Source organism: Bubalus bubalis, chromosome 19 (assembly GCF_019923935.1).
Source record: "Bubalus bubalis isolate 160015118507 breed Murrah chromosome 19, NDDB_SH_1, whole genome shotgun sequence".
Taxonomy (NCBI): domain Eukaryota; kingdom Metazoa; phylum Chordata; class Mammalia; order Artiodactyla; family Bovidae; genus Bubalus; species Bubalus bubalis.
Window position 1 is genome coordinate 16,675,098 of NC_059175.1, and position 18,590 is coordinate 16,693,687.

The following is an 18,590-nucleotide window of genomic DNA, read 5'->3' on the forward strand; positions in this document are numbered from 1 at the left end:
GAAGCTAGAATACTCTCTGACACCATAAACAAAAATAAACTCAAAATAGCTTAGAGACTTAAACATACAACACCGTAAAACTCCGGGAAGAGAACACAGGCAAAATATTCTTTGACGTAAACCATACCAATGTTTTCTTAGGTCAGTCTCCCAAGGCAATAGAAATAAAAGCAAAAATCAATTAATGGGACCTAATCAAACTTACAAGATTTTTCACAGCAAAGAAAACCATAAACAAGATGAAAAGGCAACCTACAGACAAGGAGAAAATGTTTGCAAATGGTGCAACTAACTAGGGCTTAATTTCCAAAATATACAAACAATTCTTATAACTCATATATCCTATAACTCAATAACAAAAAAAACAAACGACCCAATCAAAAAATGGGCAGAAGACCTAAATAGACAGATGGCCAATAGGCACATGAAAAGATGCTCAACATCACTAATTATTAGAGAAATGAAAATCATAACTACAATAAGGTACCACAGCAGTCAGAATGGCCATGATTAAAAAGTCTACACATAATAAATGCTAGAGAAGGTGTGGAGAAGAGGGAACCCTCACACACTGCTGGTGAGAATATAAACTGGTACAGTCACTATGGAGAACAATATGGAGGTTCCTTAAAAAACAAAGAGTTGCCATATGATCCAGCAATCCCATTCCTGGGCATATAGCTAGAGAAACTCTAATTCAAAAAGATACATGTGCCACAGCGTTCACAGGGGCACTATTCACAATAGCCAGACATGGATCAACCTTCAGGATACATTATAGTTAGGGTTACAGCCATTTATGTTCACCAACAGGAAAACGGATAAAGGTGTGTGTGTGTGTGTGTGTGTGTGTGTGTACACACACACATGTACATACATACACACACACAGCACACACACACACACACACACACACACACACACACACATATACATACAATGGAATACTACTCAGCCATAAAAAAGAATCAAATAATGCCATTTGCAGCAACATGGATGGACCTAGAGTTTACCAAACTAAGTGAAGTAAGTTAGAAAGAAAAAGACAAATACCATGTGATATCACTTTGTATGTGGAATCTAAAATATGACACAAATGAACTTGTTTACAAAACACAAACAGACTCACAGATACAGAAAACAAACTTATAGTTACCAAGGGAAAAGGACTTGGAGGAAGGATAAATTAGAGGAGTTTGAGATTAGCAGATAAAAGCTACTATATATAAAACAGATAAACAATAAGGTTCTACTGTATAAAACAGGGAACTATATTCAATATAATAAACCATAACAGAAAACATATAGAAATAATACACACGTATAACTGAGTCACTTTGCTGTACACCAGAAACTAATACATTATAAATCTACACTCTAATAAAAAAACAATAATGAAAGCAATGTATTAAAATTAAATTTATAATGCAAATATCTAAACACCTTTGGTTTCATACTATCAATTACATACAACTCAAGTTACTGTATCATAACAGGACAGAAGAGGGTTTAAGTTGAATCCCTTATTGTGGACAAGATCTTTTCCATCACAGGACCTCGGTCTACACTATCTGGGACAGTCTTTTCTTTCTCCTTTTATCACCCAGTCAACTTCCATTTATCCTTTATGATTTTGGTTCAAACACCACTTTCTCAGGGAAGTCTTTTCTGACCATATTATCAATCATCATAACATTGTAAAGCCCCATCACAGATGTCATTTTACATGTATTTGAGCAATCATTTTATTACGTCTGTCTCCTCGGTGCCAAGCACCTACCTGTAAATATGGTGAATGAAATAATGAGCACACACATGTCTAAAACACACTAAACATGCACAGGTATAAAGGCAAAGATGACACGTGACAAAAGCTCTAGTCCTAAGTACATTTAAGTCATGAAAGAACAGACATTTTATACCTGGACAGACGAGTATTTTAGAGTAAAATGCTATGAGATTTCTCCAGGTCAGGATGCCTTAGAAATGCAAATGAGTATCTAAGACCTTGAAATGCTGAGGTGCTGAAAAGCTTAAAGCATGCTAACATAGATTAGTATGGCAACATTTGTGTCAGAAGCTAGGCTTTGAAGTCAGACAAGAAAACTCAACAATCAAAAGGATTCATGAAAAATTCCTTAGTCATTAAACACACTACTTATATACTACTTTGTTTATCTTTGGAGTTCTCTTATGGCTCAGCTGGTAAAGAATCTGCCTGCAATGCGGGAGACCTGGGTTCAATCCCTGGGTTGGAAAGATCCCCTGGAGAAGGGAAAGGCTACCCACTCCAGTATTCTGGCCTGGAGAATTCCATGGACTGCACGGGGTCACAAAGAGTCGCACATGACTGAGCGACTTTCACTTTCACTTGTGTATCTAATCTTATATATCAATTTCTCTAATTCTGAGTTAACATTTCTAAGGCATTTTAATTGTTTCCTCCCTGGTTTTGACAAAACCACCTCATTCACTTGTAAAACCACCTGTACAATGGATTGGATTTACATATCAACAGTCCTTTAAAATGATGTCACGTCTGTCCACGTCAAAATGTGTTGACAGTCTGGGGTTTGTGCATCCACTGTCTGCTTAACACAAGTGAGGCACTAAAGCAATGCCCCTGTAAGGTACTAGGGTGAGTATGACAAAAGAGCTTACAAATAAAGCAGAGAATGCAAAATGAGCCATAGTAAGAAAAATAAAGGGCGCTTGAGTTTAAACTAAGAAACACAAAAGAGCCTCAAGCAACCAGAGCAGAAGGAAGACAAAGAATGAAATGATGGTGAATGTTAGAAAGGAAAGGAACCTTAGAATACATGCACCAAGATAAGCTCAGCTCAGGGAAGTGAAAGAGATTTATGCGAGGGGGATGCCCATAAGCAAAGCATCAGAAAACACAGGCCAACAAAGCACCCCAACAAGCAGTTTCTAAAATCTAAGTACAAACAAGAAAGATGAGTTCTCAGGAAAGAAAGCTGGGAGACAGAGTTCAACTAAGCCTTGAGGACAGAAGTTTAGGAAAGTTGGCATGAATGGCAGTAGCCCAGAATGAGAAATGAAGCAAAAAAGAAGTGTGAGTGTTTGAAAGGTATGTATTCAGAACCATGGCCAGTAATGTGAGTGTAACTTAAAACTAACCATTTGAACCCTGTGTACTCTCATGGATTAGACAAAGTAGAAGAGCTATGCTTACAAAAGAAAAACACAAGAGCCCTTGTCTCCGAGGGAAATATTAACCCCTTATTCTTCTACTAGTGCAACTGGAAACAGAAAATCCATAGAGAGGAACTGTTTGGCCACTATTCTGAGGTATGCTGTTTCAAAAATAAACATGTCAAGCTTAATAGTACCTTTCAAGGATAGTAGAGTTCGTTCAAGTGAACTTAGAACTGCAGCTTCATTGCCAGAAGAAACTTGTTGAAGGAATGTGTCTGTGTGGTGATTCCACAGAGAGCAGGCAAAACTATAAATTCCAGAAGCTAACTGCAAAGATATCAACAAATTTGTTCACAATATTATTACAGATTCCACTAATCATTAGACCTACATAGTAATACATTTTCAACAAAATTCAAAAGTCAAGAATCACTTATAGCAACACGTCTAACTTTTTTAGTCACAACGCACACGTCTGATTTTTTTTTAGTCACAATGCCCAGCAGGAAGTAGTTTACATCTGCTGCCATTATAAACACACATACATAAACACGCCACCCCCTGCAAATACTATTAGTTTCTTGAAATATTACTTAGCCTAATGCCTGCACTGCAGTTTGATATTTCCAATCTTTACTCTTTTATTTTCTTGACTATTATTAACAGTTGTAACACTTGGCTTTAAAAACACTTGACTTACGGACTATCACTGAGTTTACCAGATAAATCAATATATTAAGAAATACAAAGGAGTTAAATTTCTGCGTTCTGCCAATTCTACCCACCTGGTTTGGAGTATTTAAAGCCAAGAACATATTAATATGTACCACTATTTGAAATCCTGACTCAAAATGAGACCCACGCTCCAGTGGTATTTTCAAGTTTTTTCCAGAAAGTCTAAGAGCAATCCACCTCAGCCTACATGGCCATTTGCTTTAAATAAAAATTTAGTGAAAGTGCATCTGACTAGTGATCATTAGCACACTTCAGAATGATTTTTTCTTATTTGAGATATGTCATTTCAACTAATGAAACTATTTATAATAAGATCAGGCATCAGAAACCAGTCAGAAATGCAATCCTGTAAATATGACATTTCTATGATAAAGTCAAATTCCACTTCTATTATTTTAATGCAGTAATTTTAAAAGCCTAGGCTTCCAGATACAGAAAAACACCTTCACCATACCCCTTGTAACTCTGCACCTATCTACACAGGCAAAGGCTTAATGAGTATGGGCAGAACACCCTGTAACCCTCCCGGAACACAACAGGATGAAAGGCTTATAAGCAACTGCTAGAACACCATCTCCTGCTCACCCCCCTATTTCCTCTGTTAGACAGTTTCTCATGGCTTCCTGGGTTCTGATAAGGTATAAGGTATCCTATCCCATCCCTAGACTCTCCCCCAGAACAGAACTGCAGATATAAAACCACTTAGTTACAGTCTAGAATTGGCTTCTCAGCAAAGCGGCATCCCACAGCTTGAACTGGAGTCATCCAACCCCTATTGCTTCGGTCACTGTTTTTAGTGTGAAGGCACACAGCATTTGTGACAGAAATCAAGACAGAAACAGTAGTATGAAAAAACTGTAATATTCTCCTTTGTTTCAGGTTCCAGTTCTGGAGCTAAGCACCTACTTTAAGCATTAGTCAGCTGTTACAGTCCCAATTCCTAATTCTTTTTAGCTAGTCTACAAAAGGGCTCTGCACAAACAGGGATGATTAGAATGAAGAAGCAATATAGCACTATCCTCTCAGCCCAAGGGTGAAACGAGGTGGAAAGACAAAGAAGGAAGAAACCACAAGAATTTGGGAAGGAATACTATTAACTATCTTGTAAACACAAGTCTTTCACAGGCTTCTATCTGCTCCAGAAAATACAAGCTGATAAATGCTCACAGAAGGCTTATCTGGAAAAGAGAAAATAATAGAGGACAAGTAGAAGGGATTAAAATATTTCTACATTTTCTCCAAGAAAATATAGAGGGGTAGGAGATATTCAGTTAGACAATAAAAAAAATTAGCTATTTAATAGAACATTTTAGATGTTGGTCCATGAAAATCCCAAATACTTGTATTTTTCTTTTTCTAAACCAGAAGGAATAGTGCCACCCACTGACTGCTTACTTAGTAGCTTCTTAAGTCTGAGAAACACACAGACTTGATTCCTTGAGTATCAAAAACAAACCAATACAGCAAATTTTATTTTAGTATTTTAGATATTCTTAAACTTTTTAGCTTCAGGACCAATTTTCCCCTAAAAAAAATGAGCACCAAAAAATTACAAAATTACAAAAGTCTTGTAATTCGTAACTAATAGTGGGGCAATAAAAATTATCCACAAACTGGAACTCCCAAAACTTGTTTAACCTAACTCTACTTAACAAGATAATTAACATGTCAATGATGTGCACGCGCACATACACACACACACACACACACACACACACACACACACAAAGAATGAATACTATTCTAACTTTAAAGACACTTAAGAAACATGACCAAATGTGATGTATCAACCATATTCATTTTTCTGGCTCAAACAAACCACTTGTAATAATGTATTTCAAAAAATGTAGAAAATTGGCTACAAATATTTAATTATATTATATTATTTCAACAGGATGAAATGGCCAGATGGCATCACTGACTCAATGGACCTGAGTTTGAGCAAGCTCTGGGAGATGGTGAGGGACAAAGAAGCCTGGTGTGCTGCAGTCCATAGGGTCACAGAGTTGGACACAAAAATGAGCAACTGAACAACATTAAATCATATTAAATTACCATTTTTATGCATATTATATGATAAATGTTAAATGATTACGTATGCTAAGGTAACCAGATTAGGCCCAAGATGAAGTCACTCATGCTAAGTCCCAAGGCAGCAAACCAAAACTTAGAACTAGGTTCTGGGCTCAGCGCTCCCAGAAAAGGCAGGTCTAGGCCAACCAATCAGTGCCTGCCTATTCAACACAAGTTACCTGACCCAGCTCTAAGATTCCTCAAGACCTCTAAACCTAGTAACAGCCATAAGGCTGTCCTTAGTTACTGATGCCTAGACAATGCTCTCAGGTATACAGAGTATGAACTCAATGTGAGGGAGGAGGAGGTGAAAACACCCTCCTCTCTACTTGTGATCCTACCTTTGCTCGCAGCTGCAGCTCAGGCATCCAATGGAGTGACTACTGCTGTTGCTGCTGCTAAGTCGCTCAGTCGTGTCCGACTCTGTGCGACCCCATAGACAGCAGCCCACCAGGCTCCTCCGTCCCTGGGATTCTCCAGGCAAGTACACTGGAGTGGGTTGCCATTTCCTTCTCCAATGCATGAAAGTGCAAAGTGAAAGTGAAGTCACTCAGTCGTGTCTGACTCTTCGCAACCCCATGGACTGCAGCCCACCAGGCTCCTCCGTCCATGGGATTTTCCAGGCAAGAGTACTGGAGTGGGGTGCCATCGCCTTCTCCAATAGAGTGAATAGCAGAGTAGCAACTCACATATTTGTCAGATGGATACAGAGATGCGTAAAAAACAAAGTATAACTCAGCAATGCTTTAAGAGTCCCCTTTCCTAGGACCCAGACAAGAGTCCTTGTGAATCACACAGAAGGGATATACTTTACGTTACTCAAAATCTCCTGTTCTGTTTAGTGCATAGCTCTTTTTTTTTGATCAAGCTAGTCATCTTGAGTCTTTCCTTGATTAAAGCTTCCACCAAAAGTTTCCTCTTTCCCTCATATTTATATAAGCCTAGACACAGACACACACACACACACACACACACACACACACACACACACACTCTCTCTCTCTCTCTCTCTCTCTCTCTCTCTCTCTCTCTCTCTCTCTCAAATCCCCATACAGGTTCATAGCAGAAATGACTCTATGGATTATAGGAGTCATTCTTTAAACAATGTGTTTAAAAGGCAATCTGAAATTAGGCAAAGCAAGAGACAAGACTTAGAAACAGCATTTAGAATCACCCAAAACTGAAAATGATGAATTTAACCTACTTAAAGATTTGCTTATAAACACACATTTATGTTTTAAATAAAGTTCACTATTCTGTAAATTTCCCGAAGGTTTGAGCTATACAGTATAAGTAGCACCTTGGCATTCTCAAATTTAACACTCAAAACTTTAACTATTTGGGAACTTTCCCTCAGAACCAAACACAAAATTATAAATTTATAAGGAATAAGGATGAAAATTTCTTTTATGAGGCTGAGTTAGCTATCTTATGCCAATCAGCCCATCCCAAAGTAGCTATGTGGATCTCTTTGCTTAGTTTATTCATAAAACAGTAACTCATCAGGATAATCTGACTTCATCTTGCTGCAGTTTTCTCTTATCCTCATCATGCAAATATATATGCTATTAGTGGGAACACTATTCATCCTTCAGCTTTTTAATTTTTGCTGAATTTTAGCTTTGACTATAACAACAATGTAATACAGTATGGCAGATTTTAAAAAGTTACTAAATGACCTTTGGAGATTTGTGTCTTATGATTTTTCCCATGTCAGGAGATGACTAGTTGTGTCTTTCATGTTCTTCAGTATCGTACATACCTCAGTAGGCAATCTGTTGACTTACTCTCGAGGGGAAGTAAGAATTTAAGATTAATTCCTAATATCCAAACTTAAAAAATTCAAAATAAAAACTGGTCATGGAATATGTCCTTTTTCGAGATTCATACTCTAAATAGTATTGGGTAAAATGACATATCAAGATTTGCTTCAAGAGGAAAAGTAAATGTGGCAACACCTTAAGAACTGGTAAATATGAGTGAAAAATATATGGAGGTTGTTGAATTGTTTTCACAACTAGAGTTCATTTGAAATGTCCTTAAGTAAGAAAACTATTTCACTGGTTATATGCCAAAATTACACAGCAAAGTATCTAATAAAGTCAGCAGGTTAAGAACTTAACTGCTAAGAAAATAGTGAAAAAGAAAAAATAAAACTAAATGTACGAAGGTCTTGGCTTCTAGGAAAAAAGCAATTAAAAACACAAAATCAATATTTAAATTACACTATAACTAAAATGTCCATCTCAAACTTTAATGGTGTTTATAAAGATTTACTCAGAATAATAAAAATTATAAATTCACAGAATCACACAACTTTATAATTAAAAGACAAATTTAAAGAATCATAAAGTACAAATACCTTGCTCAAAATTCCAAAACTGCTCAGTACAAAGAAACATTCTTGACTAGGAGCCAGGTCTTCTCATAATTGTTAACCCATATTGCTAAACATAAGTGAAATATACTTGCTTTCAAAAAATTTTTTCTTCTTTTTTTTTAGATTTGGATTACTTCACTTACCATAGCATGTACCTTTGTGGGTTACACACCACATCTATAAGATATTATTTGGTTAATACATTTACAATTATATTAGAATTACTATCTGTAACCTAAATTTCCTGGCTTTCATAGACTAAATTTAGATATTAACTGTACTTAATGTCAACTTTTTTATATTCATGTTTGTATGAAAAACATATAATTTTCTAGAAAATGAATCCCCTTTGTGTCAAATCAAGCTCAATTTCATTACTGCAAACAGCTACTACTGTTGATTTTATTATCTGTCACCCATGAAAAGAACTTAATTTATTTTAAGGTGGAAGGAAAACATGCTGGGAAAAAAAATTGCTGGGACAGGTGAAGCAGTAGGGATTAAATGTACCATGAACTATTTTGTCATATCAAGTAGCTCAACTATGACCTTACACTTCTTTATGTGGGAAACTAATTTAGTACATAAATACCATCTTAGCATTAAAGTAACCACATTATTAAAAAATTTTCCCACACTTCAGATTACCAAAATAATTGGGCTGTTTAATTAACTAGCAAACTTGCTCTTTATAATAATATCTTCCTACATATGCTACCTTTAATAAACTACACTTCTTGTTCCCCAACCCCATCAGACAAGATTTCCATCCTAGTCCCTGCTGTGTTCCATGTTTCCAGGTTCAGCTACTCCATTAAAAATAAACGGTGCTAAGCTCAATTACTTTTTCCAGGTATCTTGAGTTTTGTATATACTCCCCAACTCCTGCTTTTTGAAGTTCTATATCATACCATTTTGAAATCTAGAATGTATTTAAGAACAAATCTCTTTCTCTACTGTTTATTCATTTAACAGGTATTGGGCACCAGCCACTCATGTACATTCTTCTGGGCTAGACAGTAGGACTATAATAATAACTGTAACAATAAGAGCTACAGTACTCCCTCATAAAATTCAGTGTGGTGGATCTCAGAAAGGGTGAATCAACAATTAAAATGTAATTGTAATGTAATGTACAATGCAATAAATACTATGCTGGATGTAAGTACAAGATACTAGGTAGACCTATATTTCATTCTATATGGAGAGGAAAGAGACTCACACTACAAGAAAACCAAGCAAGAAAGTTGAAGTGGACAGGAAGCTAACCCAAACAAGCTATACAAAATAAGGCTAATTTAGATATACTTTGTAGAGACAGAGTAGGCTAAATACACATTATATCTGAAAACCAAGGCAATACATTAGGAGAGTACAACTTGAGAAAGCCAAACCAAGAAGTAAGACTTCTATAGAAGGGGACCCTTCAATAAAGAGTAATTGTAACCCAGAATCTTACACACATTAAAACTTCTACATAAAAGTGAAGGGGACTAAGATGGGAATAAAAGTGAGAAAAGTCAACAAGAAATTCACAGAAAGACTTGAAAAGATAAAATCTCCATTTCTTTAGTCCTTATTAGATATCAAATAAAAGTGACAAGGATTTAAAAGGCAACCTTTAACAAGAAGAATTTCTCCTACACTTAGTATCCTCAGATAAACAGAAAATTAGCTATTTACACCTACTGGGTTAAAAGTAAAGAGGACTTAATATGGTTCTGGTTTAAACTTTGGTGTCTTAAGAATAACCTGGGGAGCCTATTAAAAATTCAAATTCCTAAGCCATATCCTCAAAGCAAGGATTCCAAAGGTAAGCAAGAACACTGTTAAAAATACTTGGAGGGAATTCCTGTTGGTCCAGTGGTTAGGACTCCGTGCTCTCACTGCCCAGGACCCGCGTTCAATCCCTGAGTAAGAAACTAAAATCCCACAAGCCACAGTGTAGCCAAAAACAAAACCTGGAGACTCCCATTGTTATCTGGTACAGTTTAAAATGTTATGCTGAAAAATATGAAAATCACTGTTCTGGTAGTTCAAAACAATGAAATACAAAAACACCAAAGCAACTGAATGAAGGAAAGAAATAGTTTTTTCAATGAATAGAACTAAAACACCGATAGATATCACCAGTTGTGTCAGACTGCTTCCTATATCCACCAATTATCCAGGCATGTCAATTTTAACTTCCTAAATCTCACCTCTATATGCTCCTAAATGTTCTCTTTATCACTTCTTCATTTGAGAGCTTTATCGTTGCATCTGAACACAACTTCAGTAGCCTCAAACCAGTCTTTCTGCCTTCAGACTGTTCTCCACCAATTAATCCCCCTCATTGGCAACTAAGTGACCTTACTGGTCATATCACAATCCAGCTTAAAACCTTTCAGATGTTACCTATTAATATGACCCTTTTGAGGTCAATTAGAAAGAATTAATAATCCATCAGTAAGATATCTAGAAGTAAAATTACATTTTAATACAAGTAGCACAGTTTTCATTATGATTTCAATACAAATAGCACAATTTTCATTATCAAATTTAATTCCATTAAGTCACTTACATCATAAAACAGTTTTCTATCAGCAGACAGTCGTTTAGACGCCAGAGTCTTGGTAACATGATAGAAGGTAAGTAATGCTCTGTGTTGTCGAAGATCATCTTGGACTTTCACAGATTCTATAAGAGTGGGAATCAGTTCAGGCCACTGTCGAGGACAATCCAATCGAGCAACTTTTGCAATCAGCACTGCAATCTGAGTTGCAATCTAAAGGGAAAAAAATTAACTTTCAGAAATAAACATGAAATTAAAGCAATAGATAAGGAATATGTTCACAGCTGAAAATTACCTTTTTAGTTACTCATACATTTAACAAAAATAAATAAGATTTCACTGAACAAAGGTTTAAGACAGTAGCTCTCAACGTGTGGTCTATGGAACCCTGGGGGGCCTAGGATCTTTTCTGTGAGGTCTATCCTTTCCCAGTAATATACCATTGTGGAGCTAGATTTTCATCATATAACTTCTAAAATAACATCACAACTTAGTAAATACTAGATATATTTGAAATTCTAGACATTTTTTAAGTAGCCAGACAGTAAAAAGATATGCAAAAATGCAAAACAATGTTACTCTCTTCATTAAATACTTATTGTTTGGGGAAATAGCTACTGTTCACTTTTTAAAATTCAGTCCATATTAATAAACAATATATTTTAGGTTTATCAATTTTAATTTCTAATACAATAAACATCAACATATATAACTCTTCCATGTTTTCTTTCAGCAGTATAAGGAAGTTCTAAGGATGTAAACTTTGAGAGCCACTGATCTAAGAGTGGAAATGAATATCAGTATTAGGTATTCACAGAGTGATATTTGTTCAGATCAGAGTTTCCCAAATACTGGTTGACAGAACACCTAAGCAATGGTTCACTCCTCAACCACCCAAGCCCCTCCCTGACGACCACCTCCTTCCCCACAGACAGTAACTCTGTTCCTCTCCAACTTCCATCAAATCTCCTTAGCTGAGAAACTGCAAAAAAAAACAGAACTGAGATCATATAAGTAGGTTTAGATAAAACTACATTGGATACACCTCCTAATACAGTGTGCTTTAATAGTCAAATCAAAAGAATCAAATGTAAGAAATAGTAACTTGGAAAACAGAATTTTTGTATCATAAGCAAACTTATTTTATTCTTAAAAGAAAAATCTCACTAAAAGGGAAAGAAAAAATAAAACTATATAATCCACTATCTATTCCCCACAGAGTAGTAAGAAGTGAAAATGTGATGAAGGAAACAGACAAAAATCAGAAGTCTGGGCTTCCCTGGTGGTCTAGTGGTGGGGAATCTGCCTGCTAATGCAGGGGAAATGGGTTCGATTCCTGGCCCGGGAAAAGCCCACATGCCATGGAGCAACCAAGTCCACGCACCACAAATACTGAGCCAGTGCTCTAGAGCTCACGAGCCACAACTACTGAGTCCTGCATGCCTGAAGCCCGGGCTCTGCAACGAGAAGCCACTTCACTGAGAAGCCTGCGCACTGCAAAGAAGACCTAGCACAGCCAAAAAAAAAAAACAAATCTTTAAAAAAAAAATCAGAAGCTGTCCTGTAGTTGCTGGGGGCGGGGGGGTGGGGGGGGAGCAGATAATTTCAATAATTAATATATAGAGAGATGCTTTCAATATTGTCTCAAAAACTGAGAAGTTAAAAAATATACAGGTGTATCTTCAAATGATTCTGAGTTTTAAATCAGTAAGAGCCAAATCTAATCAAAATTCTTCCCAGCTAGAATTAGATCTCAAAATTTAAAAACCATCAGAGAAGTGTATAAACATCACAAATGAGCATTATTTAATAAAATTTTATTTTTAAAGCAAAGAACCAAAGTTAGTTTGGAAAAGAAGCAAAAAAACCAAGGGAAAGGAAAAAACAGTTGGCACTCATTTTCTCACTAACCTGGTTTATCGGTTCATTGAAGTTGGTGATTAGCCCTGCACGCAAAGTAGACTTCTCCTCCTCTGAGAGAGCACTGTAAAAAGACATGTTTATTATGCAAGAGAACGCTGCAAAATAATGAATGCAGGTAAGCATGACTGAGAATTTTAACAATAAAAAGTCTTGCAAACAATGTGTCCCTGCTTGTTCGGGTAATTAAACAATTATTTCCATTACTTGTATACTGACACATCAGGTAATTCAAACCTCCTTCACAGCTGAACAAACAGGAAGCACAAAGTAGTGCAAAAACTATTAGGAAATAGAGACAAATCTAGACTAAAGAACGTGATATTCCGATGTCTGCTTCTGCTGATATAAAAACAGCTGCTGACCAAAACATTTAATGTCTGGCTTAAAAAAAAAAATTCTATGAGTAAATGCTAGTCTTACACTGACTTCTTTACAAAATTCCATGTGGAAGAGAGGATCAGAAATAAGAGAATGTTTGGTATGGAAAACTTGTTAAATCAATTAGTTTAAAATCTTTCAGGGACTTCCCTGGTAGTCCAGTGGATAAGGCTCTGCGCTCCCAAAGCAGCGGGCCTGGGTTCAATCCTTGGTGGAACTAAGATGCCAGAGCCCGCAACTGAGTCCATGTGCTCTAGAGCCTACAGTCCGCAACTAGAGAAGCCATGTCTTAAAAGGCTGAACATAACACTAACAATTTTAACTGCAAATGAGGAAGGCAACTAGACAGCAAAAGGGCAGAGAAGGCAAATATCCACTGTATAAGACTGTACATATTTTGAACTATATGAATGTTTTATTTTAAAATTAAATTTTAAACCCTTCATTTTAAGGTCTTCTATTCTGGCTATGATAAAAGTAGCTTGTATTAAATGAATCACTCCCCAAAAATCAGCTATAAAAGTTGCATACAATTTTTTAAAATATTTTAAGGCATCTGTTGAGTTGAAATGTGCCTCACACCCCACTAAAAGGTATGTTCGAGTTCTAACCCCAAATACCTGTGAATGTGACCTTATTCGGAAGTAAGGGCTTTGCAGATGCAATCACACTAAAATTAGGTCATACTGGATTAGAGTAGGCCCTAATCCAATGATTGGTGCCATTTATAGGAAGAGAAAATTCTGAACATAGACACAGAAGAGACACCTGAAAATAAGGCTATGTGACAATGAAGACTAAGGCTAGAGTTATATTTGAAGATGAATGTACTTCTCTTGGTAACTGATGAAAAAGTGGCCCAAAATCAGTAATAATATAAAGGATTTGAATAACATAATTAACAAATTTGACCTAACTGATAAATATAATAAAACATTACAATCCACAACAGCAAACATACATGCCTTACAAATGCATACAGAGCATTTACCAACATACCATACGTTGGGATCAAAAAATAAGACAGCACAGTCCAAAGAATGAAATCATTAACAGAAAACAAAAAAAGTCCCACATGTTTGGAAATTACATGACATAACCCATGGGTCTCAAAAGAAATCAAAATTTTAAAATATTTTTGACTAAATGGTAATGAAAATACTATATATTGAGGCTTATGAAACTGAACTAAAGTCACGATTATAAATGTTTTAAATGTTTTTTAATGCCTTAATGTTTTAAATGCATATAGAAGAAAAACAGAAAATTACCTAAGCTTCTATTTTAAAAAGCTAGAAAAAGGACAGTAAAATTGGGAGAATGGCATTGAAACATGTATAATATTATGTATGAAATGAGTCACCAGTCCAGTTTCGATACATGATACTGGATGCTTGGGGCTGGTGCACTGGGACGACCCAGAGGGAGGGTATGGGGAGGGAGGAGGGAGGAGGGTTCAGGATGGGGAACACAGGTATACCTGTGGCGGATTCATTTCGATATCTGGCAAAACTAACACAATATTGTAAAGTTTAAAAATAAAATTAAATTAAAAAAAAATTAAATTCAAAAAAGTAATTAAAAGTACATTAAGCCTGATAAAGTACAATACCTAAACCAATGACAGACAAATAGGCCAACAGGACAAAGCAGAGAAATCCAAAAACAGACCCCTACATGTAAAGTGCCTGACAGGTTATAAGGGAATCACTGAAATGCGATAGGGAAAAAAGACATGGTGCTGCCCTACTTCACATCTTTACCTTACACAGAAATGACAGACAGATCATACACCAAAACCTGAAAAGTAAAACAAAGCTTCTAGCAGAAAACATACTTTCATGACTTTGTGTTGAGTAAAAACTTTGTAAACAGATCCCAAAAGAATGAATTACAAAAAGAAGGTAGCTAAACCGAATTTAAAACTGAGTTTCATCAAAAGATACCAGTAAGAAAGTGAACAAGCAAGTCATGAAACAGGAGAAGATATTTTCACTACGTATATTCAACAAAAGACTTCTACCCAAATATATATATTACATATAACCTCTCAGCCACCAGGGAAGCTCTAAATATATATATAAAGTCTCATAAATCAATAAGATAGTTCCATTTTTATAGATGTACGAATGGCAGGTCCTTCACAAAAGAGGAGCTCCAAATGACTAATAAGTACCAGTCCAGTCAGTTTAGTCGCTCAATCGAGTTCGACTCTTTCTGACCCCATGGACTGCAGTACGCCAGGTTTCCCTGTCGATCACCAACTCCAGGAGCTTGCTCAAACTCATGTCCATGGAGTCGGTGATGCCATCCAACCATCTCATCCTCTGTTGTCCCATTCTCCTCCTGCCTTCAATCTTTCCCAGCATCAGAGTCTTTTCCAATCAGTCAGTTCTTCACATCAGGTGGCCAAACTATTCGAGCTTCAGCTTCAATATCAGTCCTTCCAGTGAATATTCAGGACTGATTTCCTTTAAGACTGACTGGTTTGATCTCCTTGGCAGTTCAAGGGACTCTTAAGAGTCTTCTCCAACACCATAGTTCGAAAGCATCAATTCTTTGGCACTCAGTCCAACTCTCCTTATAGTCCAACTCTCACACCCATACATGACTACTGGGAAAACCATAGCTTTGACTAGACGGACCTTTGTCACCAAAGTAATGTCTCTGCTTTTGAATATGCTGTCTAGGTTTGCCATAGCTTTCCTTCCAAGGAGCAAGTGTCTTTTAATTTCATGGCTGCAATCACCATCTGCAGTGATTTTGGAATCCAAGAAAATAGTCTGTCACTGTTTCCATTGTTTCCCCATCTATTTGTCATGAAGTAATGGGACCGATGCCAAGAACTTAGTTTTTTGAATGTTGAGGTTTTTTTTTTTTAATTTTTATTTATTTATTTTTTTAATTTTATTTTTAAACTTTACATAACTGTATTAATTTTGCCAAATATCAAAATGAATCCGCCACAGGTATACATGTGTTCCCCATCCCGAACCCCCCTCCCTCCTCCCTCCCCATTCCATCCCTCTGGGTCGTCCCAGTGCACCAGCCCCAAGCATCCAGTATCGTAATGAGGTGGATGAAACTGGAGCCTATTATACAGAGTGAATGTTGAGTTTTAAGCCAACTTTTTCACTCTCCTCTTTCACCTTCATCAAGAGGCTCTTTAGTTCCTCTTCTCTTTCTGCCATAAGTGCGGTGGTCATCTGCGTATCTGAGGTTACTGATATTTCTCCTGACAATCTTGATTCCAGCTTGTGCTTCATCCAATCCAGCATTTCACATGATGTACTCTGCATATAAGTTAAATAAGCAGAGTGACAGTATACAGCCTTGACATACTCCTTTCCCAATTTAGAACCAGTCTGTTGTTCCATGTCCAGTTCTAACTGGTGTTTCTCAACCTGCATATAGGTTTCTCAGGAGGCAGGTAAAGTAGTCTGGTATTCCCATCTCTTTAAGGATTTTCCAGTTTGTTGTGATCCACAGAGTCAAATTTGGTGTAGTCAAGAAAGCAAAAGTAGATGTTTTTCTGGAACTCTCTTGAGACTAGTAAGTATATGAGAAAAGTACTCACCGTCTATCAGGAAAATGCAAAAATTTTCAAGCATACCAGCATGACTAAAATGAAACAAACCAGACCAACTATGGTGAGAATGTGGAGCAAATGTCAACACTCATGCTACATGAGTACTGGAAGGGCAAACTGGTAAAAACAGCTTATAAAACTAACTGATAGTATCTACGAAAGTTGAAAGCAAGAGAGTTCAAGATAAATATTTACTTCTGCTTCATTGAATATGCTAAAGCCTTTGACTGTGTGGATCATAACGAATTGTGGAAAATTCTTAAAGAGATGGGAATACCAGATGAGTGCACGTGTTTTCTGAGAAATCTGTATGCAGTTCAAGAAGCAACAGTTAGAACTGGACATGGAACAATGGACTGGTTTAAAACTGGGAAAAGGAGTACATTAAGGCTGTATATTGTCACTTTGCTTATTTAACTTAAATTCAGAGTACATCATGCAAAATGCCAGGCTGGATAAATTACAAGTTGGAATCAAGATTGCTTGGAGAAAAATCAATAATCTCAGATATGCAGATGATACCACTACAAATTAAAAGACATCTGCTCCTTGGAAGAAAAGCTATAACAAACCTAGACAGCGTATTAAAAAGAAGAGACATTACTTTGTCAACAAAAGTCTGTATAGTCAAAGCTATGGTTTTCCCAGCAGATGTGTATGGATGTGCAAGTTGCACCACAAAGAAGGCTGAGCACCAAAGAATTGATGCTTTTGAATTATGGTGCTGGAGAAGACTCTTGAGAGTCCCTTGGCCTTCAAGGAGACCAAACCAGTCAATCCTAAAGGAAATCAACCCTGAATATTCATTGGAAGGACTGATGCTGATGCTGAAGCTCCAATACTTTGGTCACCTGATGCAAAAAGCCAACTCACTGAAAAAGACCCTGATGTTGAGAAAGACTGAAGGCAGGAGAGGGCGACAGAGGATGAGATGGTTGGGTGGCATCACTGGCTCAATAGATATGAATGTGAGCAAATTTCAAGAAATAATGGAGGACAGAGGAGCCTGGTGTGCTACAGTCCATGGGGTCACAAATAGTCAGACATGACTTAGTGACTGAACAACAACAACCAAAATTGAACATACACCTGATCATAGTAAACAACAGTAAAATTCAAACTTATATGCAACAAGACATGTAAAAGATTTTTCAAAGAAGCATTATCTTTGACAGTCAAAAACTACAAACAACCTTCATACCCATCAACAGCAGAATGGACAGAAAATGGTAATATATTCCTAAAATGGGATGCTGTGCTTCTACATAAAAGAGCAAATTACTGCCACTCACAACCACATGGACAAATCTCATAATTATAATACTGGATACAAGTCAGACACAGAAGAGAATATACTATGACTTCCACTTGTATCAAGTTAAGAAACAGGTAAAAACTAATCTAGGGTGAGAAACGGCAGATCTTTGAGGAGGGTGTAGAGGTGACGGTGAAGGGGCAGAAGGGAAGGTTCTGAGGTGCTAGTTCTAGCCAGTTCTCAGTGGGAGTTACACAGGTGTGTACATTACAAACATTCAAAGTGTACCCTTCATGTGTGCACTTTTTAAGCACATTTTTATTACACTTCAATAAAAGTGTTTTTAAGCTTAACAGGGACTTCCGTAAGATTAGTAAACAAATGAGAAAACAAAGAGTAAAATAAACATGGAGGGGAAATGTGGAACAGGTAAAGGGAGTTAAAAAGTAGAAACTTGCAGTTATAACATAAAATAAGTCATGGGGTTATAATGTACAGCTTGGCGACTACAGTTAATAATACTGCACTGCGTATTTCAAAGTTG

At 36.7% G+C, this 18,590-nt stretch overlaps 1 protein-coding gene across 5 annotated transcripts in view; it reads right to left on the minus strand.

Annotated features, from left to right (window-relative positions):
• Nucleotides 1–18,590, minus strand: part of IPO11 (importin 11) — a 202,537-nt gene that overhangs the window by 152,348 nt on the left and 31,599 nt on the right. For all 5 annotated transcript variants that reach the window (XM_025270486.2, XM_044932629.1, XM_025270489.2 and 2 more), the window contains exons 4-6: nucleotides 12,813–12,885; nucleotides 10,911–11,114; nucleotides 3,354–3,486 (exon numbers count right to left, since the gene is read on the minus strand). In XM_025270486.2, coding sequence (XP_025126271.1) covers nucleotides 3,354–3,486; nucleotides 10,911–11,114; nucleotides 12,813–12,885 — 410 coding nt within the window. The remainder of the gene's footprint in view (nucleotides 1–3,353; nucleotides 3,487–10,910; nucleotides 11,115–12,812; nucleotides 12,886–18,590) is intronic.